This window comes from Neomonachus schauinslandi, chromosome 10, assembly GCF_002201575.2.
Source record: "Neomonachus schauinslandi chromosome 10, ASM220157v2, whole genome shotgun sequence".
NCBI classification, from domain to species: domain Eukaryota; kingdom Metazoa; phylum Chordata; class Mammalia; order Carnivora; family Phocidae; genus Neomonachus; species Neomonachus schauinslandi.
Genome location: NC_058412.1, coordinates 22,611,335 through 22,637,727, shown reverse-complemented (window position 1 = coordinate 22,637,727; position 26,393 = coordinate 22,611,335). Strand labels below are relative to the sequence as shown.

The 26,393-nt window shown below is 48.5% G+C and overlaps 1 protein-coding gene across 1 annotated transcript in view; it reads right to left on the bottom strand.

The window, feature by feature from the left end:
- The window catches only part of PLB1 (phospholipase B1), a 121,815-nt gene that overhangs the window by 79,488 nt on the left and 15,934 nt on the right, over positions 1-26,393 (bottom strand). The window contains exons 2-15 of the mRNA XM_044919004.1: positions 20,027-20,085; positions 18,670-18,736; positions 17,503-17,561; positions 13,889-13,929; positions 13,279-13,322; positions 10,318-10,408; positions 9,953-10,004; positions 8,128-8,214; positions 5,379-5,441; positions 4,614-4,693; positions 4,258-4,333; positions 3,217-3,312; positions 2,181-2,189; positions 2,064-2,120 (exon numbers count right to left, since the gene is read on the bottom strand). Coding sequence (XP_044774939.1) covers positions 2,064-2,120; positions 2,181-2,189; positions 3,217-3,312; positions 4,258-4,333; positions 4,614-4,693; positions 5,379-5,441; positions 8,128-8,214; positions 9,953-10,004; positions 10,318-10,408; positions 13,279-13,322; positions 13,889-13,929; positions 17,503-17,561; positions 18,670-18,736; positions 20,027-20,085 — 881 coding nt within the window. The remainder of the gene's footprint in view (positions 1-2,063; positions 2,121-2,180; positions 2,190-3,216; positions 3,313-4,257; positions 4,334-4,613; positions 4,694-5,378; positions 5,442-8,127; positions 8,215-9,952; positions 10,005-10,317; positions 10,409-13,278; positions 13,323-13,888; positions 13,930-17,502; positions 17,562-18,669; positions 18,737-20,026; positions 20,086-26,393) is intronic.

Sequence of the window (26,393 nt, the reverse complement as noted above, 5' to 3'; positions counted from 1 at the left end):
ACGTTCTACATTTCACCCCTGAGGAAGCCAGGGGACAGACACACCTAGGGAAGCCCCTCTGTCCCCACTGGCCTGGTGGCAGGGACCTCGAGAACTGGGAGACTGGTGCTTGGTTGGACCGTTCTGGAGACCGTGGGGGTAACTGCCCACCCAGGAAAGTTGCCCCCTCCTCCTCTGAGCCCTTGTGACACCTACTCTATGTCCTAGTCCTCTGGCCTTGAGTGTGAAACTTTCTGTTCCCATCTGTGGGCCTGCTCAGGCTCATCCTCGTCGTCACCCTCAAGTGGGTTAGAGGGCACCGGGGTGCCATGTGCCTGTGTGAATGTGAAGGCCAGTGCTCGGGCTCATTCACGGCAGTTCATTATCACTGCTGCTTGGCCACCAATGATGATCAACAGCAAGATGAAGGGGTAGAGGGGGAGAAGGAGGCGGAGAGAGGTGGGGGGAGAGAAGGGGAGAGAGAGAGAGGAGGGAGAAGAGCCTTTTCCCTGGATCTGCTCTTTCTGGCATTAGAGGGTCTTCATTCATTCTCAGGGCCTCCTGATCCCCACGTTTCCTCTCTCAGCAGACCACCCTCATACTAACTCTTGTTAATGCATTAGCCCCTTCTTTTCTCCAATCCCTTTGCTCCCAAAAGTCCTCTTGCCTGGGAATGCCCATGCTGACCTCGTCCAATACATCCTACAAAGCCAATTGGAATCCCATCCCCATGGGGCTCTCCTGATCTCCCGCCCATATCATTTTTGGGTGCACAGTCTTGCACATCCCTGCTGGCTGAGTTCAAGTTTACTCTTGTTCTTCTGGGTTGCCTGATCCTTCCAGCCACACCCTGGGTTCAGCGAGGGTGGAGGTCATTTGGCATGTCTTCTGTTATCTTCCTCGGACCCAGCATTGGGCAGGGCACGTTGTAGGTGCCCTTCTGTTGCTTGGGAGAAAGATGACATAGAAGGAGGAGGAAAGAGGTTTGGCTGAGCTGGAATCAGCCCTTCTCCCCCGGAGAGAGGGTGGAGGGAGGGCAGCCCCTCAGGAAGGGTCACATTCCTTTTCTCTGCCCGTCCAAGCAGCAGAGTGGGTTTCTGGAGAAATATCCTACCGACGGGTCAGACCCACTAAAGGGTCCTTGTTCAAAGAAATCAAAAAACAAATCACTGTCTTCTCCAAGGGATGGTGTGAACCCACTGCCGTGGGCCATCCAGGGACCCTGCCTGCTCTCCTTGGGGCTGGCTAATGTGTGCTGAATGCAGTGGCTCAAGGGTCTCAGCACAGCACGTCTACTGAGGAGATGGGAGAAATTTCTCGAACCAAGGAGGAAGAAAACCAAATTTCCATCACTGGAATTCTAAAAATAGGGCAACTTGGATGGGGGAAAAAATGGCAAAATCAGGTCTCTGTCCGGTGCCCTGGAAATGTTCAGTTTTGATGTTCTATCCTATCCACAGACTGATCCCAGCTGGCCCTGGGGGCCCTCCGTAGTCTGGAGAAAGCCTGTCATAGGTACAGTAAGAAGAGCCCACATGTGGTGAGGACTCACTGAGGGCCAGGAGTAAGCCACACACATGACCTGTGTTGGGTCAGGGGTTATGATCAGGAATTTGCAGAAGGGATGCTGAGACCCTACATTCACACAGCTAATGAGGAGTGGAATTAGGACTTCAACCCAGGTCTTTATCATTCAAAGTCCGTGCTCAACACGGGCACCACCCCGGGCCTTTGAGCCACATGATGGTAGAACTGCTATGTGAACCTGATCCCCAGTGCCCCACTCCAAGTGATGTCACCTGCATAGACTCGGAGGAGACACCCTGCCTCTGGGAAGAATAGGACTGTGGTGGCCCAGACCTGGGATAAGGTGAACTCCCCAGGAGGTCAGAGCTGGGCTGTCACTGGGTATGGGAAGGGTCCCTGGTGGCCCAGAATCATCATCCTGGGGCCCTGCAGGCATCCTGCAGCCCCTCCATCAGACCAGTGGGCACAGTGGGTGTGGCGGTGGAGGTCCTTCCTCTCTTCCTGTGTGCCAACCCCCCAGCAGGCACAGCGGGCCCCTGGGGCCCCAAGCCACTCACCATGGTGTTCCAGAGATTCAAGGCGAGTGTGCTGGGATCCTGGAGTGGTTGCACCCCCTGAAAGAGAACCAGATAAGAACCCCTGTGCACCCTTAAGGATGAGGTGACCTGATGCGCACTGTGAAGCTCTCCCTGGCAGAGACGGGGTGGCCCTGACCTGTCCAGACTCTCTCTCAGTCCCATCCCCACCAATAATGGTGGGTACTTACAGGACCCTGTCTGGGGCCAGGGCTCAAAGGTGGGGGCCTGAAGGGGGAGGTCAAATGTCTGGCTGCTCTTTGTTATCTTAAGGCTGTACATACTGAGCTAAACAGAAGGAGCAGGTGACGGGGAAGTGAATCAGGTGTGGTCTGAGTGGGGGTGGGGAGGATGGGGACTAATTTTCCTCCTCTTCCTTTTAAACCACTATCAGAATATCACTGAGGTCCTAGAGGGGACACCATGACTCCAACAGGCAGGCTCCAGGATCCTGGAGGGAGGGAGCATCCCAGATGCACAGTGCTAAAGCCTCAGTGAGAACTTATGGAGCATGCGTGAACCCACCATAGTGCTCATGGTCTGGGCAGCCCCAGTGAGTCAAGAGGCATTCGTCCAGTGACCTGGGGGGTGGGTGGGGGCAACTCCAAGTACCCTCCCTCCCAGGAATGGATGTAGAGCGTGCGGATGGGGGTCATGTGGGCTGCCCTGGAGATTCTATCCTGAATAGTCACAAGAGCTAGGAGAGACTGAGGCCTCCTAAGCACCAGTATTGCTCTGAGTTCCATACACATATTTATTTACTCAACGCAATCCTGACAATCAGCCTAGAGGGAGAGAAAGTAACAGCCCTGACTTCACAGATGAGGAACCAAGGCACAGAGAGTGCAAATAACTTGCCCAAAGTCACACAGCTGGCCCGTTCCAGAGCCAGGACCTGCCTGGATCGAGTCCATGCTCTACCTTTGGGCAGCTCTGCTTCTAAGAACCTACCTCATGGGGCTCCCCAAGCCCGAGGGGGAAACTATCAAGAAAGTATAAGAGAATACCACAGCCCTTCTCCCCCAACACTGTATATACTAGGCTTGGGGAAGCCCAGCCAGGCTGGGGCTTCTGTGGAGGTGAGGGCGGGAGGGGGGAGGTTTGGTTCAGGCTCCTCACGGCAGCCCTCACTCACCAAAGGTGGGGTCTCGTAGAAGGCAGGCTGGAAAACCACCGCAAAGGACTCCTGTTCGTTGTACTTGCTGGAGGCCAGGAGACGGTCCCAGCTCTCCTGAAGAAGGGAGCAGAGAGGTGGGCACCCAGAGCACGAGCAAGACCCAGCCTGCCCCATCCCCCAACCAGGGAGCTCTGAGCGGCCCCAAGGTCAGGATCACCCATCTGCGCTGTTCAGAGTTAAATTTGTTATTTGGAAGCTCCCCCTTATCTAGCACATCAGGGCCCTTTGATGAACTAAATCAGGTTTTCATTTTCCTCTGAAGCCCCAGCATCAGGCGATACGTGAGATGGACCTGAAATATATTCTCTGGAAGCTCAAGAAGTACACGCCAGCCCGGCACATGCTAGAGCCCCGTGCTCTCCTCAAGGGCTGGGTTCTGTAAAGGGAGGAGCTGTTAGCCACTCCGAAAAGGTCATGTCCAAAGTGAGAAGAGCCATATACAGCTTCATGTGGGACTTGCTTCTTAAATAAAAACCATCACGGTAACACAGGTCAGGAGGAACTTGTGCTTTGAGCTGTTTGCTGACAGGGATGATGGTGTCCACTGAGCCATCCACGCTCCCTTGGATCCCTTCTCTAAACCAGAATGGCTCATCTTCTGGAATCCTGACTTGCCCTGGGGCTGTGGTCTAGGAAGGAAGCCCAGCCTGGGCAAAACCAGCTCACCAGCCACGGATGCATGGTGCAGGTGGTGATGGCAACCAAAAGCATTTCAGAATGAACCTGCGAAGTTCTTCTTGATCTTTGACTTTAGGTACCACGACCGCCCTCCCCCCGCAACCAGTGTTTAGTCCCCACTTCACTAAAGGAATACCAGCGCATCGCTGGGAAGAGAATGCAGAGGGGCTCTCTTTGGTCCCTGACTCTCATCCTGAGTTCAGTGGAAGAAGTCCGACATTAAGGAGCTTGCTCCCTCCCTCCTTGTTCCTACCATCCCTGCTCTCCTCCAGAACCACCTGCCCCTGGGGGCCAACAGCCAGCCTCCCAGAGTGGCCTCACCTGATAGGACCACTGTGTCACCACCTTGGAAAGCTTCGAGGTCTCCCCTGAGTCCCTGCAGGGCTCTGCCGTGGGGCTGCCGGTTAAAACAAGCCAGAAATGAGAGTGTGGGTGCCATGTTGGCCATTCAGGCTGCCCATGGGGGAAGTAGGGTGCTGGGGGGGACCCTGGGAGTTGCTTAAGGAGTGTGGAAGGAGAAGTTGGAAGTCTTAGAGGTTCTGGAGAAGGAAGGAGGCACACATCGGGGAGAATAAAGGGTAGGGTCTCCCTCCCAGGACTGAAGCATGTGGAGTGCCCCACACTGTGCTTGACACACGGCGGTCAATGAACAGTTTCATTTCACTTTCCCTTTTTACCTGAGCTGAGTCCCTTGGTCCCAGGGAGAGACCATCAGAGTCTCAGAGAGATCCACCAGGTTCACAAATGCTTTGGGGACCTAGGAGGGGACAAGGGAAAAGATGAGCATTTGCGAGGTCACCACGGCTGCCCAGGGGCTTCTCTGGAACCCTGGGTTTGAGCCTTTTTGGCATCTGGTTGAACATGGCGGGCCTCTCCTTGGTTAAAAACCTCCTTTGGGAGGTGTTTGGTTGGGGTCTGTCCAAAGCGGCCAGCACAGCCAGCCCTGCCATTTACCATCTGTCACGGGGACAGGGCATCTCCCCACCCCAGTGTCAACAGGGGGAGCAAGTCCTCAGGGGCAGTGGGCCTTTCGGAAAAGCTGCCTCCCTGGGGAGCAAAGGGTGGGGGTGAGAGCTCCCCTGGGTTCTCAGAACTGCAGTGCTCATAAAGGTCACTTTAGAAAGGGAAGGCCCTGGGGCTGTCCCTGCCGCAGACTTAGAGGCTTCAGGGAAGAGGAGGGTCACTGAGACCCTAGGGAGGAACAGTGCTCTATCCCTTCTTCCTCCCCAGAAGCCTCACTCAGAAATGTCCTTCTCCCTTGCGTCTAGGTTTCCCTCCTGAGTCCATTTTCCTCATCTCAGTGGAGGGCCACTTGAGAATAAACTGGCATCTGCCCCATCAACCCTTGGAAGGGCAGCTTCCGTCTCGCTGCCCAAGATGTAAGCAGGGAAGGGCAGCTCAGGGCCTGTGGTCCCCGGGCACTGGGGAGCTGCAAGTCTCACCTCCTGGTGCAGGTAGTCCAGAGCCCCAGCTAGCACGTCCAGGCCTCCCGCCGCGTGCCTCTGCTGGGAGAGGAGAAACGTGCTGAGCGCAGGTGGGGATGGGCGCTTGGGTCTAAGGATGCGCAGGTTCCTGCCGGCCTGTCCCTTTCTCTCTCCAGCCCCTATCTGAGTCCTTAAGTCCAGGAGTAATTGGGTTCCCCTCCCCTTTGGACCTGATTTTCTTCAGAGCAAAGTGATTCCATTAGCCTTTGGGACTAAGTCTGGTCCCAGATTTTTGTCCATTATCTGACTTCCCCAACCCATCACTCACCAGGAAAAACCAGACTCTCCCAAATGGGAAGTTCCATGGCAGGGAAGGGCAAACCAAGGTCAGGGCCATTCTAAAGCTCACAAGGAGGGAGGGGACACCAGACTACTCCCAAAGGCTGATGGAATCAATTTTATCTGAAGAAAATCAGGCCCAAAGAAGGAAGACAATTAACCCCTGGATTTAAGGACCCAGATGGGTCTCAAAACTTCTACATGGCACTCTTTTTTCAGACCTCCCCCTGTGACATGGGCCCAGGGGAAAGGGCTCAGGGAAAGAATCTGAGCCAGCTCCTGTTACTGAGGATTTCAAGACACCTCCTACCCACCCAATTCTTTGTTGGTCATGAAAATAAATAAACAAAGGAGAGGACCTCAAAAATCACCCTGGTTTACCTTTTCAGGGTAAAAAAAAAGAAACTAATAAATTTTACAACAAGGCAAACTCCTAAGCAGCCTGCAAACCCGCTGTCCCCTGAGGCGACTTGGCTCAGACAGGATGACATGGGAGGCTGAGTTCCCTTTCTGTCTCCTGGGGGGACACAGGCAGGGACTCTGGAGACAGCTGTCCATAACTGGAGCTGGAAGAGCCCTGAAGGGCAGCTCCTACTCCCGCCTCCCTGCTTTGAGCAAAGGTGTCCTCTCAAGGCCGGTTCAGCCTGCTCTGTTGCCATAGCCAGAAATAGTCTTTTGTCTGTTTCCTGCAGTCTAAGTGAGTCTCTCCCTGAGCATGACATTCAGCATCACACTTTCCCTTCTGAGGCGTCTTGGGAACTCTGCCTAGAAAGGTCCTTGCTGCCCATCTTTACCACATTCAGGGCATCCGTCTTCCCTAGGGACCCCGGGGGATCCCTGTGTGGTTTGACCCTGATGGCAAGCCCTGCTGTAGAAACTCCTTAGTCGGGGTGGTGGCAAAACAATAGTTTATCTTTGACTTTGATGTTTTAGTTTAAAGGCAAAAGCATTTGTGTATTGTTTGTCCAACTAAAAATAAAATTGAATAGTGCGTAATGGATATGTACACACAGAAATGCGCTGTGTAGGCAAGAATGCTTAAAGGCATACGTACATGAAAGAACACAAGAATCCACATAGGAATGCTTGAATGGAAGTAATGTGTATTTATCTTTAAGGAATCATGAATGAGTGTAAGCATCAATGAATGCATTCAAACATTTTTAAAAAATCAAACAAATGCTAACATAAACAAACTCATTACACATACAATAGCACATGCCTGCAGGTAAGAAGAGAGGATGGATCTGTGCATGACTGGGTAACTTATGGATGGCTGGCTGGATGGCTGGCTGGCTGGATGGATGGATGGATGGATGAGTGGATATGCAGGGGAATGCAGCAATGCCTAGATGCTCGTTTGAGCACTTCAATGCATGAATGCATAAATTCATGAATAAACGTTGGTGTGCATGGAAATTTCACTTGGTGCTGGAGAAAACGGGGAGTAAAGTAGAAAAATTAGGCTTCAAGATCTATGTGCTACAAACCCAGGAGATCTGCAGGAATACTGTTCCACAAAAGCTGGTCAGGGAAGGTGGGCCTCCATCAGCATTCTCCCAGGGCCCAACATCAGTAATGGAAGGGGAGGGTTGATGGTGGGCTAGGAGTCAGTGGGAGCGTAGGGCATTTGAAGGAAGGCAAGAGCACGTGTTGTGGGAGAGGGGCCACAGGAAAGAGGACAGCACCTCAAGAAACCCCATCCATGCCTGTGTCATGGTCTGGTGGCAGCCCTGGGAGGTGGCTGAGCGAAGAGTGGGCAGGTAATTGGTCTGTCACCAGGGGCTTACGTGCCTAAGGTTCAGCTCCTGAAGAAGAGTCTGTGAGCCATTTAGGTCACCATAGCCTGGGTATGTAAACCACTCCTTAGACTTTCAATTGATCTTAACTGGGACTAATCTCCAATAAAGACTCAAATCATAGATAGTCACCTACATTAATAGAAAGCACAGCCACACGTTTCATGTCCCATTCCCAGGAATGCCAAAGAGCCCGGAAGTTACAGTTTACCTACATAAACACTAACTTCCCCTTACCACGAGAGGCCATGGGCCAACAGGTGATAAGAGCACACATATCCTGCTTTATTTCCCAAATTCAGCACTTAAATACAATCAGAGCCACAAGAGACAAATGATTTTTAACTAGGAAGCTGATTTTCCTTAGTCACAGAATAAACATTGACTCAGCCTCTCTACACCTCAATTTCCTTTTCCTGATATGAAGGATGGTACGTTAAAAACATTCCTTCTGTATATGGCTCCTCGAGCCCTTAGATATTGACACCCATTAATTATCTGTTTGCCCAAGTTCTGAAACAGCTACCACCAGGCCCAGCCTGACAGGTGTAGACCAGGTGGGCTTAGGGTCGTTCCCACTGCCCTCATCCCCACACCAACAACCCTCTGCCTCCCAGCCTGCGGTTTACCTGTTGGGTGGAGGGACAGAGGTGATCCCGGCTTGAGTTACGGAAAAACACATTGATGAGCTTCCAGTCATTTTGAAAATCAAGTTGCTGGGGGAAAAAAAAAGGGCAAGAGCATAAAAAGAGAGAGTGGTGAGACCTGGCATCAAAAGAACTTTCCAAGTTGTTCGATCTTATGACCCACACCAATAAAATCGTATTTATGATTTTTTTTCAAAAGAAGTACATGATAGGAATCTAATGCTGTATAACTGCCCTAGAAGACAATTTGGCAAAATGTATCAAAAGCTATTTTTTAAGGGCATACCCCTTGATCTAATAATTCCATTTCCCAACATGTATTTTAAGGAAACAAGGATACATGAGAGATTTAGTTGCAATGATGAAGACTTGTTTATAAATGTGAAAAATTGGAAACAACATAAATGTCTAAAATAGGGGAGTGCTGTGTAGATTGTGGGACACTCGGAAGATGTAGCCGTTAAGAGGATGTTGGAAAATGTAATCATTGTCATGGGAAATAGTACACGGAGAAAAGCAGGTTATAAAAAGTATCTACATCTAGTAACATGCCTGTTTAATAAAACACATACAGATATCTGTGCTTAGAAAAAACATGGAAGGGAATATATACCAAGTTGTTAACAGTAATGATCTCTGGGTATCAGGTTGAAGGATGATTTTAATATTCCTTTTGTTTATCTGTGTTCTCTGATTTTTCTCTAATGAACATGTACGAATTGCAGAACAAAAAATAAACCTTCATTTTGTTTTTTAAGAGGCAACATGATACACTCGAGGAACCCTGGACTGTGGCTCAGGCACTTTAGATGTTAGCTCTAACTAGCTGTGTGGACTTGGGCAGGTCCCAGACTTCTGGGGACTTCAGTCTCTTCATCTGTAAAATTACGGGATTGGGTTCAGGATCTCCTAGCCATTCTCCAGAAGGTTATGACTATTCCAGAAATTCTGGAATTCTCCCAATACTGCACCTGTCACTGTTCCTGTAGAACCTGGAGTGAGCTGGCTTTAATCCCCGAATTCTCTAATGAAATGCACAGCTGGCTGAGACAGCATCGTCCCCTGGTTCCAGGGGTCTAGACTCAGGGCCTGGGGACAGCCAGCTGGGAAGCAAGATTTGCCTCGATTTGGTATTTGTCCATAAGGAGGGCACAAAAGATCAGAGGATGCTTATTGCAAACTCATATGAATTACCCAGTAAAGAGTATCTGAACTGGTAGGAGAACAGGTACCAAGACCTCAGCCTGTATGTTATATCACTTCCACCTAAGAACGAAAACGAATATGGTAATAACAGCAATCATCACCCCAATGACATTTACAACTACAGGCTTTCAATGAGCAATGCTTCTGTGCCAGGCACATCTGACACACCCATTGAATCCTCCCTAAGCCTGTGTTGCAGGCTCTTTTATTACGCCCATTTCATAAATGGGGGAACTGAGGCTTGGAGCGGTTAAGTGCCTTACCCAACAACACACAGCTAAAAGGCCGAGAATTCAGGATTCGTACTCAAACCGTCTCCCCCTGGAACCCAAGCTCTCAACTCTCTCCCTAAGTGTGAAGTCATTTTTTACTGCTGACGTTGGGCAGCACTATGCTGTGAACGTAAGGAGTGGCCCTGTGTTTTAATGGACTCCAAAGACTCGCCAGGGGAAGGGCATCTTTGGAGGGTCCTGGCCGCGATGCTTGCTGGGTTCAGGGCACGGTGGCAACAGGGGCCATTCACCCCCCCGCCTCAGTGCGTTTGGCCTGATCGCCTCGAGCAGACACGGGGAGCCCCAACCTCGGTGAGACGGGTCCTCACCTGGTCCTCCTTCATGCTCCTCACCAGTTCTTCTGCCTGCGCCTGCCAGTCTCTGCACAGAGGGAGGGGGCAGAGAGAAAAACCAGTTGGCTTGAACTTTGCTGAGGGCCAGGAGCTTGCCCCTGGCCCCAGCACAGGTGCCGGTCTCAGAGCCTGAGGCCACGCTGCTTCGCCCCTGGCTTCTGCAGGGCAGACACGGACCTGATTCTTAAAACGAGGCCCATCAGGCAGACTGAAATCCATGCAGGAGACGCATTTTGACTTTGATCTAATACAGACCTTTCTTTCGAAGCCTCTTTGACTTTGCCCACACCCCACCCCGCACCCCGCCCAGGTCAACAGAGAAAGCCAGAAGTGGGACTTACTCAACACCAGGGTGGGGTACCACTCTCTTCCCAGGAACACACAGGGGCCTCAGAACAGAGGGGTTGAAATATCTGATGACATCTGAAAGGACTAAAGAGAGAGCTGCTTTGAGGCTGTGGTCCTGCCAGCTGGAGGGGATCCATGAAGGCTGACGCCCATGGGCTGAGCCGCAAGGGTGGTTGCGCCCTTCACACCCTTCACAACCACCATCGACTATGAGGTCAGCCTGAGTGGGCCGCTGGAAGTGAACGGAGCTAAAAGCCAGCATCTGTCAAGTGCTAGGCCAAGCCAGTGCTGAGTACCCTACATGCGTGAAGGGGAAACTGAGTCTGGGAGAAGCGGAGCAAGCTACTCAAGGTCTCACAGTAAACTGAAGCTGCTGGGATTTGAACCAGGGCTTTTAAACATCAAACTTTTCACTGTCGTGTGCCATCGACTCATTAGGGAAAGTGTGCTGGGACAGGGACCTGGGGAGGCTGCCTCCCAGCCCCCCTTCCTCCTCTTGAGAGTGACAGCAGGGCGGGAAATCTCCAGGGAACATACGTCCCAGAGCTGACAGCCAGAGGACCGCTAAAAATAGTGCTGTCAGGAGCAGTTAAGTTGTGTCTTGCTCCCGAGAGAGGAGAGGGCAGAGCCTGGAGAGTGTCAGTGAGGGAGATGCCTCCCCCCACTCGGGTCCCCCTCTCCCGTTGTCCCCATGCAGAAGCGCCTGGGGCTTTGTGGGAGCACGCAGCTAGTACTGGGTGGCAGGAAGTCAGGAGACCAGCCTCTTGGCTTTGTCCGCCTGGGTGGCCACCTAGGTCACATGTGACTCGGGCTTGGTCCTCAACCCCAACTAATGAGCTTCCTTTTCTGAGTCCTGACAACTTGAAGGAGGAGCCCCTTCCCACATGTGGGGAGAAAACAGGAAGTTCGGAGGCCAGCTGCAGACGACAGGGACAGTGTGTGCACCTGCGTGTGAGTGTGCGTGCGAGTGGGTGGCTGGGGATGGAAGACACTTTCCCTCCTTCACTGCAGGAGAGTCTGTGAGAGCAAATGACAAAACATGATACCTGGTGCTAGGTCTTTGAAAGAGCTTTCCAAAGTAGAAGTACTTGCACTGTATTACTCCTTTGTGATCAGACGTGACCGTGGAGCTTTTCACGTAAATCTTCCTGTCATTTTGTTTTAGGCCTGCTGTGAACCTCATCTGTCCTTGCTACCTCTCTCTTGGTTTCCAGTGGGGTCAGAACAAAAAGCACAGGCTGCGGGCACCTGCGTTCAAAGGGACTCTGCCACATACTGATCGTGTAACTTTGGGAAAGTCTGTGTACCTCCCCAAGACTCAGTTTTCGCATCTGCAAAATGGCCATGGTGGGCGAGGGCATGACTAGATTTGAAGAGCTCGGAGGTTTTGGGATTGAAGGACAGGTGGGCTAAGCCAGATGAAGTTGGGGCCAAGCCCAACATACCACTGCACTGGCCTGGATGTCCCTGGAGCTCCTTCTGCTCGGCAGACCCGTTTCCCCTCTGCTGGCTCGGCCACCCACCTGAGCTCCCGGGTCTCCACTCCTCCCCACTTTCCCTATGCAGTAGGTAGGCTGGATGTACCAGCAGCTACACGTGAGTTCTGCCTTTGGGGACAGTCAGGTGCAAAATCTGCTCTCACCGCCCTGCCTTCTGCGGCAGCACTGGCCAGTGGGACTCCTGGTCACTCTGTCGAACGAAGGGCAGTCGGGACTTGTTACCACGTGGGTAAGGGACCAAACAGTAGTGACAAGTTGAGAAATCAGGCAAAGCAGCAGCTGTATTTATGCTTCAGAGGCTAAACTATATCCCATCTTCCCAAACCCCCCAAATCCACCACTACATTTTTTTCCCTACTATTTAAAGGTCAATAGGGCCAAACTGAGGCAGAGCTGTGACAGTCACTGAGTCAGTGGGAGCCTCCTCTTTTGGAATGCTTTGACCTTCTGCAAGGGGATCCTCCAGCCATTTGGGCCCCCAGTATCCCCTCACCTGTCAATCGGACCCTGGAGGGCTGGACACCAGGCCCCAACCTTCCCTGCTGGATGATGAGGGCTGAAAGGACGGGCCGTATCTTAGTCATCCCTGTCCTCTGCCAAGAACCTAATAATCCCCAGGCCCTTGGAGGAATTCGCTGGCTGGATTGACAGGGCACTACCTTCCTTCCTTGTCATTGTACCCGCTGGGGTGTCAGCTCCAGAGGTTTTCTGCTCTAATTAGGAAGTGAAAGGTGGTTTCCTTGTTCTTGACTTGTGAGCAGTAAGCATAGGCAACTAACATCCCGCGAGGCTAATTAAGCTGGCATGAGGGACTCAGGGGCTTCCGAATGACTTAATACAGTTGTAAGGGACCTCAGAGAGTAAATGAAAACAGCCAGGCCACAGATTGCATATTCATAAGCACATGCAGATGTAAAAAGGCCAACATGTTAACAATGACCATCTCTGGGTAGTGGGATTGCAGTTAATTTTTATTTTCTTCTTTTCATTGTCCCGAACCCAATTGACATATTTATTTTACAAGTAAGGGAGTTACTGCAAAATGAAATGGGCTGAAAATGAGACCTGGATCTTCTTGGTGTGGGGAGAAGGGAGTGAGAATGGTGGACCCTTTCCCTCGAGGAAGTGCTAGCAGTCCAGCCCTGCGGTCCTGGGGGAGAAGGAGCTTCAGGACTCTGCTGCCCCTCATGTCTCCGCTGGGTCCCTTAACCTAATGCCTCCTGGCTTCTCTTTGCTCAGAGACCCTCAGACACAGTTCTCACATCCCCCACCTTTTAGAGCATGTGACTTGCCATACCCTGGCTCCTTATCTGTGCTCTCAGAATGCCTCCCTACTCTCCTCAGGCTCCATGAGGAAGTGGCCACTAGGGTACACTCTCTTCACTAACCGAAATGTTGCTGTGTTGGGAGGGATAGGGACAGTCTGGAATCTGGCCGTGAAGACATAGGACTCACCTGTCACCACTTCTATGCACGTCTGCTGTGGCCCTCGGTCAGTCCTGCAGGTAGAAGCAAACACGCAAGCATCAGACTGCATTTGTCAACATTTTCCCTCAACTGCTGTGGTCTCGTTCATAACAAGCTGCGGCTCAGCGTTGCTCTGGTTCTGGATTTATCCTTCCTGGAGCTAGAGACACACTGCAGATGGCTATGGAGCCACCAAAATGGGGTGAACGGCTTTGTTGGACCCTCCTCTAGTCTGGTCCAAAGCTGGAAAGGGATGCAGCCCCCAGAGTAGAAGGAGACAGACCCTGGTCCAACCATGCCTGCTTCCCCACAGAGCAGAGCAAGGAGACGGTAGGAAGCAAGAACGAAGTACTCAGCCCTTCCCACGTTTCTTCCCTAGTCACCCCGAAGACCCAGGGGGCTCTGTGGGCACAGGAGTGTTGGACTGGGAGGCAGGAGGTTTTGTTCTTGTCCTTGTTCAGCCACCTACTCCCAAGGGCACCTGGAGCAAACCATTTCCGCCCCCCAACCCTTGGGTTTCCCCATCAGTGAAGCCAAGAGCTGAGACCTATGCAAGGCTCCTCTCAGCTTGAGGGCTCTGTGGTTCCAGGGTAGTTACCATTTTTGCTTCTCCAGGTCGACGGTCCCTGAGTCTGGAGGCTGGAAAAGATAGGAGGCATGAACAACCCAGCCAAGGAAGGCAGCAGAGCCTGTCCTTGGGAGACTCCAGCTGCCAGTCAGACACCCCCTCCCACCAGCAAAAGGGAGCCCACGGGTCCAGAGAAAGGCGAGTCTGCTCACAAATGTCAAGCTTCCTTGGCAGCTTGTGGGTCAGAACTCAGAGCACCCGAAGGTGTGAATGTTTTCTTCAGAACCGGAGACAGGGACAGGAGAACATAGATTTAAATGCGTCTATGCAGACAGTTAACCTCTCCTTAGACACACAAGGGATTGTTTTATTGTGTGACTGTTCTCATCTGAAATTTTGTTTATTGCCGGTCTCCCCAGACTCAAAAGTGTAAGTGCCACGAGGGCAGGAGTTTGTGCCCATTTTGTTCTGGACTGTATTCCTTCTACCTAGGACGGCGCCTGACACATCCTAAGTATTCGGTCAATATTTGTTGGCTAAATATTTTTTGAATGGACAAAGTAAGTTTCTGATTTTCCTCTTGGTAAAATGCTGGACAACACAGGACACAGTCTGCCAAAGAGGCTCCCTGGCTGGAGGACTGAGGCGGGACCCTGGGAGGCACCGGGGAGTTGTGTCCTCTGCAGGGTCCCAGGGAACTTAGGAATTGTGCCCAGTGTATATAGAAAGTACTCGGTATGTATTAGCTATTGTCAGGAGTAGTATTTTCACAGGTCCTGACACAAATTTTCTCTCTCAGAATTCCTCAAAGACAGTGTCTCCAGGTGTGGTGGTGACAGGTGACAGTTGTACCCACACTGCCTACACCCAGTCTGCTGCTACTTCTCTTTAAAGAGCCTGTCTGTCCTTAACCACCCAGCTCAAATGACAACCAGTCTATAAAACTGGGTCACCCCTCCGGAGCCTTCTTGGGAGGGCAGGCTGACCGCAACCTCCCTCTGAGTGGGATGGAGACTTTTACTCCTCAGTAAGGAGTTTGAAAGGCAAAATTTCCCAGGGAAAGGCAGCAAGTTAAACAAAAATCCCACGACAGTGCTAGTCAGGAATCAGAAACCAGGATGGCAGGCAGGTGAAGTCTGGAGGGAAGGCGGCTCCTGGGCTGAGGCAAAGTGGACAGCCTGTGCCCAACCAAAGGGGATCTGAATGATAGCAGAACTCTTGCCTAGAACAAGCTTGTTGGGGCTGGTGAGGGGAAGGAAAGGGAGAGAACAAGAGAAACAAGGTGGGGGTGGGGCCGGCGAAGAGCTCAGTGAGGAGTTCCAGAAAGGGAAGGCTGGGACAAACCCAGCAAACTCCTATGTCTCCATCTTGCCTGCGGCAGCCATATTCTTCCTTGGCTAAATGCATGATGGTGCTAGAGATGCAAACCTAATTAAGACACAAACCCTGTCTTCAAGGAAATTGAGACAGTGGATTGTAACTTCCCTGGCATGGAAAATGTCTAGAACTCTTAGGTAGGCAAACAAAGCAAAGTAAAAAACAAATCACAGATAGTATGTTGCAGTATAACCCTATTTTGGTTACTCTCTCTCTCACTGTATGTAGTGTGTGTGTGTGTGTGTGTGTGTGTGTATTGGGGCAGAATAGGTGATCAAATGAAACCCGCAATTTTTTATTCTATGTACCTGTGTTTTATTTGATTTTTTTCTTATAGTGAACATGCATCACGTATGTTAGCTTGCAAATCATTTTTACAAACATTTGCAAATCTGATCTTTAACGTTCGGTGAGGAAAAGCTTGTCCAGAGCAATTCAATAAACACGGGCTACAGGCACAGGTAAGAAAGATTGTGCCTTGGTGACAGAAAGCTCCAGGAACTCGAAAGAAAAAAAAAGTACCAGCATTATGAACTCTTTTCTTTCTTTCTTTCTTTTTTTTTTTTTTTTTAAAGATTTTATTTATTTATTCATGAGAGACAGAGAGAGAGAGAGAGGCAGAGGGAGAAGCAGGCTCCCAAGGAGCAGGGAGCCCGATGCGGAACTCGATCCCAGGACCCTGGGATCATGACCTGAGCCGAAGGCAGACGCTTAACGACTGAGCCACCCAGGTGTCCCTGAACTCTTTTCTTTCTAAATTCACTGCTTTCCAGGATTTTTCCCGGACCTGATAAACCAGGCTAAATTCACCACCACAGGCTCTGGGCACATAGGAAGGCTGCCTCCTTGGAACTGCGCTCTCAGGTTTTACCCTGGAGGCTGGGGTGCCCGTTGTGTGAGGGTAACGATCAGGGATGGGGTGCCAGGCCAGCTCACAGGAGGAGAAAAGGGGAGCTGAGTGACAGGCAGGAGCTCTGGGGTCTGCATAATTCATGAGCGAGAGAACTCCTGTGGAGCTGCCACCAAAGAAGGGACATCACGAGTCACCAACGCTAGATGGCTGGAACTTTAGAAGCCTGCCGCGGTGCGCTCCCTCCAGTGAACTTCCCGACCCAGATGGGAGAGTGTTCCAGTCCTCCAGCTGGGGTCACCCACGTCCCCGGGCAGGGAGGGGGATATGACACAGGTGCTCTCCGTGACATGAAGCCTCTTTTCTCCTTTACCTCCCCTTCCACATCTCTCCTGCTAGACCTCCCCCTTCACCCCCATCAACACACTGTTACAGTCACACCCAGCACCGAGAAGGAGGTCGAGGGCAGGAGGCCCTGCTGCCAGGTTCCCCTGGCCCTGGTCTGTTTGCTAATGTCAAGGCTGGTTCTTTCTGGAGGGCTGGCACAGTGCCTGGGGAGGGGGCTGGGGCTGGCAGTGAGGTAGCCGAGGGGGCTGGCGGGGGTCCGGGGGAAGGGGCGGAGGTTGCAGGGAGGACAGCCTGCAGCAGGGACAGGGGAGGGCCACTGGGAAGGAGCCTCAGTAGGTGGAGGAGGGAGGAAGACACTGAAGGGGATGGTGGTGGGGGATGTCTCAGTTCCAGTGCAGGGGTGCAGCCGCGGGGCTCTGAGGCAGAGCGGAGAACACTGGCCTGATGGGGACTCTGTTCAGCGGGGGCTGCTGGCCCTGGGGGCGGCGGGGCTGGGGACCCTCCCTGCGACCAGGCCAGGTGGGGCTGCAGGAAGCCAGCACTGACTACAGAATCATGTTGACATTCTGCGCTGCTCTCCAACCCCCTTCTCTCCAGACCCTCTCTTTCTGCTTTTCCCTCTCTCCTCATTCTTTCCACCTCTCTCCTTGCTTTCTTTCTCCTTTACCCGACCATATAAAATAGGCCACTTAAAATCTATTAGCAAAGCTGGGTAGATTTTTTAAAAATTTACCAAGCAGGTAAGGACATTTTTTTCTTTATCTCATAAATAAAGCTTAAGAAATGATTTCTAAAATTCTGTGTGATCTTTGACTTAATTTATCAATTGGTTTAATTTATTAATGAGAACCTTTGAAAGTTTCCACATATTAATGTAAAAGGAGGCATTCATTTGATATTAAGAAAGAAAAACAAAAAGGACACAGACCCTCTAGGTTTTACAATGTCCCCAAGTCAGAGAATGTTCTTCTCTCCCAAAACAAAACATCCTGCCTGGCTACCAGGAGTTCAGCCTGAGGCTTCCAGTCCCAAACCCTGACTCTCACCTCTGTCTCCTTGAAATACTCACAGTTTCCACATTGCCCATGGCTGCCACAAATTTAATATCAGAAGGTCTCACAGAGTGGACTGCAAAGACAAGAACCCATTTAAGAAGGTCAGATCTACCTTCCCCAAGGTCTTAGCCAAAGATGCCAAATGGGAGGGGCAGACCCACATCCGCCAGCCTGAGGTGGAATGCTGAAGACCAGGAGGTCACTGGGACCCATAGGAACCCCTCTGGAAAGAGGCTCACTCTTCTCTGCAAGCCACAGGTGTCCCATGGAAAGTCGCTCATGGCCCTCCTTTTCCCTCCTGCCCGGCCTTCTTTCTATCTCTTGCTTCCCTCTATCCCTTGGCTCTACATTTCTGGGCTCCCATTAATACGTAAAGGGTATCAAGTTAAAACGCAAACCACCTGGGTACAAAAGGGATAATGTTAGCTTGAGTGTCAGAGAACATCGCTCAAAGTCTGTGAACACACATAAATGTCAGACGCAAGCTATATGCAAATGGTACACCAGGAAGCCTCCGTGACCCACCTGGGCCACCAGCATTTTTAGGATTAAGTCTCCCTAGAAACCACTGACCTCCTGATCATGTTACAGGGCCATTAAAAGTAAACCTCCTAAAGAAACCGTTTCCTAAGAGGTATATTGATTTCTTTTTCTAGCTACACTCCTTATATAATGGAAGAGTAAGAATAGCATGCTTAACTGGAAACTCTAGTAAGTTAGGGCAGTGCAAACATAAGCAAAGCCATTAAACACAGTCTGTAATGCAGCCATTTAATAGGATAAAGCCAGAGAAGCCAGCCAGCTCCAGAGCAACACTCATACCATCCAGGTGTTAGACAAATCTAGGCCATTATAGGAGAAAAATGTCTACGGGAGCTACTACCGCTTACATCCAGGAGGGCAGGCGAATGACCAAGCTCCAACCCACAGCTCCTGTGGCACCCTCTGCACCCCCAGAGGTGAGCTCCCGGTGGTCACCCTCACCTGTGTGGCCATGTTGGTTTGATCTCTGGTGGCCCTCTACAGAAACGGCTGAGGGGAGAGGAGGAGGCGTGAAGGATGGGGGCTGGAAAAGAGGCCTGAATGGCCAAAAGATGCAAGAGGAGTAGGGTCGGAGCCTCTGTTGGCCACTCCAGGGAGAAACTGCCAGGCTTCCAAGCTCATGGCTCGGGGCCACATACCTGACTTAGGAGGCACGCTGGATCCTGACTTCTCTGAGTTGCATGGGAATGGAAAATTCTTCAGTGTCTGCAACTGAAACCAAACATCAGAAACATCAATTGCCTTATAAAGAAGTATGGCAGGTCCTGAAACCTCGGTGTACTTTGACCACGTACTTGTCTCCTCTAGGCTCAAAATCTAGAAGCAACTATGATTATCCGTAGTCATGTTCATCTAACTCCATACCCTGTTCACCTAGTAAAAGGGGACGTGTGTCTACTGACAATGATCTTAGCAAGTGGCAGGTAAGGATGCCTCAGAACAGTTGGGGGGAGGTGGGGGGCAGGGAGGAAAGGAAAAAAAAAAAAAGAATAAAAATCAATTCTTGGGATGATGAGAAAGATCTGGAGACAGAGAGTGGTGATGGTTGCCCAGCAATGTGATTGTCTTAATGCCATTGAATTGTACACTCAGAAATGGTAAAAATGGTAAATTTTATGTTATGTGTATTTGACCACAATAAAAAAAAAAAAATTAAGAGACCCAGTATATATAGACTAAAAAGTTAAAAAATCCATTCTTTGCTATCATGTTTTTTATATTATCTACTTTCTCTCTTTTAATTTGATTATCTACACAAAAGCAGATATAGGAGGCATTATGTTTATTTGCTGCTGGAAACGGTAAACTGGAAAATGGGAACTCTCAAGTACCCCCCCCCCCCCGCCAAGACTGGTGTGTCCTAAGCCAGAGGACTCCTCGCTGCTGAGAGCAGAGGAGGGACTGGGTGACCAGTACTCAGGTCCTCAAGACCATCCGGGCCTCCCCAGATCCCCATGCAAGCCCAGAGCATCCTCTGCTTCTGTGAATCACATGGAAGGCTTGGGGAAGGGAGATCAGGTTTTCTCCCCAGAAGCAAGAGAAGAAAGGGAACTATTCCAACAGGGGAAAACATGCAGTGAATAAGGTGCTTGACCACATCTCGCTGTTACAAGACACAGGTTAATTTCTCTTGAATTACTAACTTCGGTAAGAGATAAAGAATTTATGCTCAACTCTTATCTTGTGGATGTTCTGGGAAGACCTCACCCAGATGCCTTCAGATAATTCACAGCATCTGCTTCAAAGTTCACAGAGATAACAAGCCCATTTATAACTCTTTCTGGACATTTCTAGGAACCACCAGCTTAGTGTGCATGGGTGATGAGCCCCAAATTCCAGGAGATAGAGTTGTACTATCTCTGTTGTGCCAGGCCGCCTGACCGTTCCCCCCAGGCTTCAGGGAGGGGCTTACCAATTTGCATCAAGAATTGGATTTACCTGCTAGAAAGGAACCCCACTCCCCCCCACTTCTCCCACCAGGACAAAGCCCCTCACCTCGGGCGATCGTTGCTCTTCCGTGTTCTCTCCAGGCGAGGTGTGGGCCTGGGTGGGTCCTAAAAGAAAGCAAATATAGCTCAGATTATTTAGCTGGAAATAACACCCACCCAGATTTGTAGCTTTCCTGCCCTTCCTCCCAGCCCTGCCTAAGTGCCCAGCTCAGTAATGTCCCTTGTGTTAGGAAAGTCCAGATTCATTCCTCCAACGATCACCTCCATTGTCTGGGACACATGCTTCCTTTAATGCAGCCTATGAAGGGAGAATCGTCAGGTTGAAAAGCAAACTGTGATCTGGGAGGGGTCAATACTAACCCTGTATCGCATTATTATCTAGCATGTTACCACAGATACCTTCACTTGTTCCTTAGCAAAGGGCAGAATTCTTGAGGAAGGTAACATTGGACGAATACCTGCTGTTGTTTGGGGATCCGGGACAAAGCAGGGAAGGCAAGACCTTCTGGAATTGTCTGAAGGGTTATGTGAATTTAAGAGCTAATTGTGGGATTCCCAACAGCTGTGACTGTACATCATGGGCTGGACAGGAGCTGTCCCGAGGGGTCTTGCTGAGTGTGAGGTGGAAGGGAAGAAAAGGCAGGTAGAGAAACTACAAAGACACTATCCTCATCCCAATTTACTTTGGACCAGTATTTTAAAAATATTTGCATTTTCTTTACCTTTTAAAAATACAATTTACATATGACAAAAGATTCATCTTAAGTGTCTAAGCCAGTACGTTTTCCCATAAAACATCTTAAATACACAAAAAACAGTGTAGTACAATTAACAGCACTCTATGTAAAGGAACAAAAATTCACCCACAGTTCCACTACCCCAATAACCAAAAGTGATTTGTTCTCCCTCTTGGATCTATCATCAGGCTCTGGAGCAGGCACACTGTCCATTTAATCAATGTGGATGCAATCTTGTGTCCTGCAAGTTCCCCTTAATATTGCATCGTGAATATTTTTCATGTCGCTATGTCATCTTGATGTTTACTCTAACAGCTTCATGATACGTTTATGATACTGACATGTAATTGGACATCCCAGTTCCTGGTGACCTTGGACTTCTCCCCGCCCAGTTCTCTGCCCAGGGTGCACGCTCTTTGTCAAAGGCTGGTGAGAACTCCCCAACAGCATTAGACAGTGCTGGGGGTGGGGCTGACTTGGGGGAGAGGGCTTGATTCCTTTTCTACCTCCACCTTCTTTTTGACCCGAAAAGAATTTATCTGGAGTTTCACAAGCAGCAGGAGTGTATTTCATTGCCTGCCCGCCGTAAGATCAGGCACTGGTTTCCATGTTAGAGCTCGTGGCCGCAATGATGGCTATAACTTGCCCCCAGATCTCAGTGGCAAGTTTTAAATTCCCAGAAGAAAGCTTTCTGGGCAGAAAGAGCCACATGATGGGGACCCACAGAGTTGTGGATAAGCACAGAGTGCGGAGCAGGTTTGTAACGGGAGGGAAGGGGAGTGGAGGGCAGGTAGAGGAGGGCAGCTGGGCTGTGGAGCTGCAAATGCCAGGCTCCTCCTCTGTGAGCAACAGGGACTCACGCTGATGTTTAAAAAGATGAGTGTTAACATGTATTTTAAGATGATCTTTGCTCTGGGAGTAGTGAGGCTGATGAATTAGCAGGGCAGAGAGGTGAGACTATTTTTGTAATATATTTTTTAAAGATTTTATTTATTTATTTGACAGAGAGATAGAAAAGCAAAAGCAGAGGGAATGGCAGAGGGAGAGGGAGAAGCAGACTCTGCACTGAGCAGGGAGCCCGATGCGGGACTCGATCCCAGGACCCTGGGATCATGACCTGAGCCGAAGGCAGACGCTTAACCATCTGAGCCACCCAGGCGCCCTGTAATATTTTTTTTTAAGCTAGGCTAAACATGTATATGACAGCTAACACTTAATATGCAGCCTCTATGCGCCAGGCTTTCTAAACCCTTACATGAAATAATTCATTTACTCCCTACAACAGCTCTAGGAGATAAAAGCCATGATCTCTACTTCGTGGATAAAAGAGGCTCAGAAAGATTAAGTGACATTTTAAAGGTGACACAGTTAGTAATGGTGATAGCAGGATTTGAAAATGGGCAGCCTGGCTCTGGAGGCTGTGCTCACGGCCAACGAGCGAAGGGTAAGTCACAGCCTAAGATCCAGATCAGGGGTCAGCACACGTTTTCTGTAAAGTGCCACATAGTCCCTATTTTAGGTTTTGCAGACCATACTGTCTTGTCACTGCTCAGCTCTGGAGTAGTGCAAAAGCAGCCACAGACAAGATATAAACAAATTAACTTTATGGAGACTGAAATTTGAATTTCATATAATTTTCATATGTCGTGAAATACTCTTCTATTTTTCCCAACCATTTACATTTTTAAAAACCTTTGTGGATATCAACGAACTGATTTTTTTTTTAATTTTATTTATTTATTCGTCAGAGAGAGAGAGCACAAGCAGGGGGAGCGGCAGGCAGAGGGAGAAGCAGGTTCCCCGCCGAGCAGGGAGCCCGATGCGGGGCTCGATCCCAGGACTCTGGGATCATGACCTGAGCCAAAGGCAGATGCTTAACCAACTGAGCTACCCAGGCGCCCCTCAATGAACTGATTTTAAAGCTTATATGAAAAGGCAAAAGACCCAGAATAGCCAACAGAATATCGAAGCAGTAAAAAGTCACAGAACTGACACGATCCAACCTCAAGACCTACTATAAAGCTACAATATGATATTGGCAGAAGAACAAATAAATCCATGGGACACAATAGAGAGTCCAGAAATAGACCCATGTAGATAAAGTCAACTGATCTTTGACAAAGAAGCAAAGGCAGTACAATGGAGAAAAGATAGTCTTTTCAACAAACAGTGTGAATAAGTGGACATCCACATAAAAAAAAAAAAGAATCTAAAAATGTAAAATCCATTTTTAGCTCACAGGTCATCCAAAAACAGGCATAAGGCTGGATTTAGCCCATTGGCCATTATTTGCCAACCAACGCGTGATCTGTACTGCTTACTGTAAAGAGATCATCAAGCTTAAACAGGAAAATGGCATCTCTGGTGATCAGCAATAGCCTTTAGCCCCAGGAACCCCAGATGGGAACCTGGGACCTACCTCCAGATTGTCAGGTAAAGGATCATTGGTGCTGGAAGCCACCTATCTCCTGGTCTTTGAGAAATGTCCTATTCCGTACATCTCCCAGTTCTCCAGGCTCCAAGCCTGAGATACAAAAAAAAAAAAAAATCTCTCCTCAAAGAAACCCTTTGGTCCCCTGCCATAAAAAGTAGTTTCCTTTAAAAAAGATTTTTATGACTGTGAATACACTCAGCGCTCTATAATTTCTAAAACAAAAACAAAAACAAACAAAAACCTTTAAGTCAAATAATATAAGCAGAAAATCTAGCCCGGTGCCTGCACAAATATATACTGAAATATGTTCATTTTGATGAAAGGTGCTGTTCATTATCAAAACAGTCCAGAGAGAAAGATGTCATTATTAGCATCATTTTGTAGAAGTTAAAATTTTTCTTTCAAGAAGTAGGACTGGATTGAGCTTCCAATCTGCTGACTCTAGATCTAAAATGTTTTAAAGGGGCTCAAAGGAGCCTGTTTTTGAAGACAATAGATGGATCCCTACATTTTTTCCTGCAACCACTATGGAATCTTCTGGGCATTAATTTTTTGCTCTGCAGACATCCTAGTGTGCATTTCCACACTCCACGTGTGTGTATGCATGTGTATACATGCACCTCCACTGGGACTCATAAAGGCAGCAAGAACTTGAGAAGTCAATAGCCAAAGAGAAAGGAAGTGAAGAGTGTGGACCCAACATTTGATGCTGGTTTTACCCTAGAAACATTTGCCAAATCTTGGACAAGAGATATCAGCAGGTAAGAGGCTAACATGCAGTGCAGAGCTTGGGCAGTTCTGTGGAGCTAGAGGAAAACACTGAAATTTAATGCCCATCAAGGAAGAGGGGCCTAGTAAATTTCCTAGGTTTCAGTTGGTGCTTCAAAGAGCTAGACCCTTGGAGTAGGAATAAACTTGAGATAGACCATCCTCCAAATAGATGGAAGTTGGCTTTGAATCATTTTTATTCTCGGTTAGATTAAGGTGATCTGCCCCTACCTGTCTACCCTTATGAAGGAAGATAGCACCACTTACAACATGGAATTATATTTCTAATGCTTGGCTTTCAGTTAAAAAAAATTACCAGGAAACAACACCAAATAAACAGAAACCAAGAGAGATTAAAAAAACAAAACAGACAATAGACAGTGAAAAGTGGTGGACTAAGAAATGAGTAACATCCACAGCTCTGTTAGCCTGGTGTCTTTTTCCCAGTTAGAGTGAGAGGTGAACCAATCAGATATTCAATCAGGAAATGAGAAAGGCTAAAATATGCTCTTCATTTACTCCTGGCTGGCTGGACATTTACACATGTGCTAGAAAGACCTAAGAGAGCCCTAGGTAAAGAGAAACTTGAGAATTGATTGAATCTTTGTGCTCCTTCCCCAACCTACACACAGACCAATAAACAGAGCCTTACAAACCCAAGGCGTTTGAGCATGACCTGTCTGAATCACTGACTGATCACTCAAGTGTGTAGACCCAGGGCTGGCTACTAGGATGCCAGGTTAAAGAGATAAAAATAAGAAATAAAAACCTGATCAAAGACATCAGTGGCTACACACCATGAAGGACACCGATTCCACTGTTTATGTCTAGGAAAGTTCGTAAAAACCTTCAGAAAAATCAAATCCAGAATTTTGACATTTTATTGAACATGTCCAATTTGCAACCAAAAATTATTAGACATGCCGTGTAACTGAAAAGTGAGTCTTGTACTTAGGGAAAAAAAAAAATGCAGTCTATGGAAATCAGTTCTGATTGGACCCAGATGTTGGATTTTGCAGGCAAAGTTTTCAAAGCAGCTATTGTATATATGTTCAAGGAATTAAAGAAAAATAAAGACTAAAGACTCAACAAATAGAAGTTATTAAAACAAAAGAAATCCAGAGTTGAAAAATACAATACTGAAAGATTTACTGGATTGGCTCAGCCACAGACCTGAGATGGTAGGAAAAAAAAAATGTGTAAACTTCAAGACAGATCAATAGATCAATAGAAGGTACATTTCTGAAAAATACAGAAGAAAAAAGATTGAAGAAAAATAAACAGAACCTCAGAGATCTGTGGCTACTGCCAAACACATAAACATATAGGTAATGTGTCCCAGAAGAAGCAGAGAAAGAGGCAGAAAGGGATTTGAAGAGATTATGGCTGAAAGCTTGCCACATTTGAAGAAAAATATTGAGCCACAGATCAAAGAAGATGGGGGAAAAAAGAGAACAACAAACCTTTAAGGTAGGAAAAACACAAAGAGAATTCTACCTACTTTAACTGTAATAATTCATGTGTCTTGGTGTAGTTCTAAAGCCAAGGAAAAAATTTCAAGAATAGCAGAAGAAAATCACATACAGGAGACCAACATCATGATTAACAGTCAACTTATCAGAAACAATGGAGGCCAGAAGACGGTGGAATGACACATTCTAAATGTTACAAGGAAAATGATCCCATATAGAAGCATAGCAACATAAGAAGGAATGAAGTACAAAGAGAATGAATATGTAGATAAGTTCAAGATAATATTGACTGTATAAAACGGAAGCCAGCAAACAATGGCCCATGGGTCAAATCTGCCCACAGCCTATTTTTGTATGGCTCTCTAGAGAAGAATGGTTTCTACATTTTTAAAAGTTAAAAAAAACGAAGAAGTACATGTGATAGAGACCATGCATGAGCCAAAACCTAAACTATTTACCATTTGGCCATTTATAGAAAAAATTTGTCACCCCCAATATAAACAATAAAAATAATGTAGTGTGGAGTTTAAAACATATGGACATCTTGCTGTGTGGGCAGATTTGCAGAGAGCAAATGGAGTCACACTGATAAGGTTTTTCCTTTATCTGGTAAATGATGAATGTACTCATTTAATTCGATTTTAATAAGTCAAGGATGCATGTTGTGATTGTAAATGCCACAATCACAACAAAACCACGTATAATCAGCAAGCTCATGTTGGGCAGGGTAGGGTGCTGGAACTGAGACCGTAAAAATATGTAATCCAAAGAAGGCAAGAAAGAAGGAGAAAGGATCATAAAATACATAGGACACATGGGAACCTAAACAGATATCCTATTTAAACACACTTGGGAAGACCAGAGAAGAAAAGCTAAAGGGAGGTGTAGGAGACCTTCCTTCAGCATCTAAAGGGGGGCTAGCCTTGTTCCATGTGACCCCCAAACCAAGAATGGACCCATGGAAATAGGTCATCCTTGGTAGAACAGCCAGAGCTCCTGCAA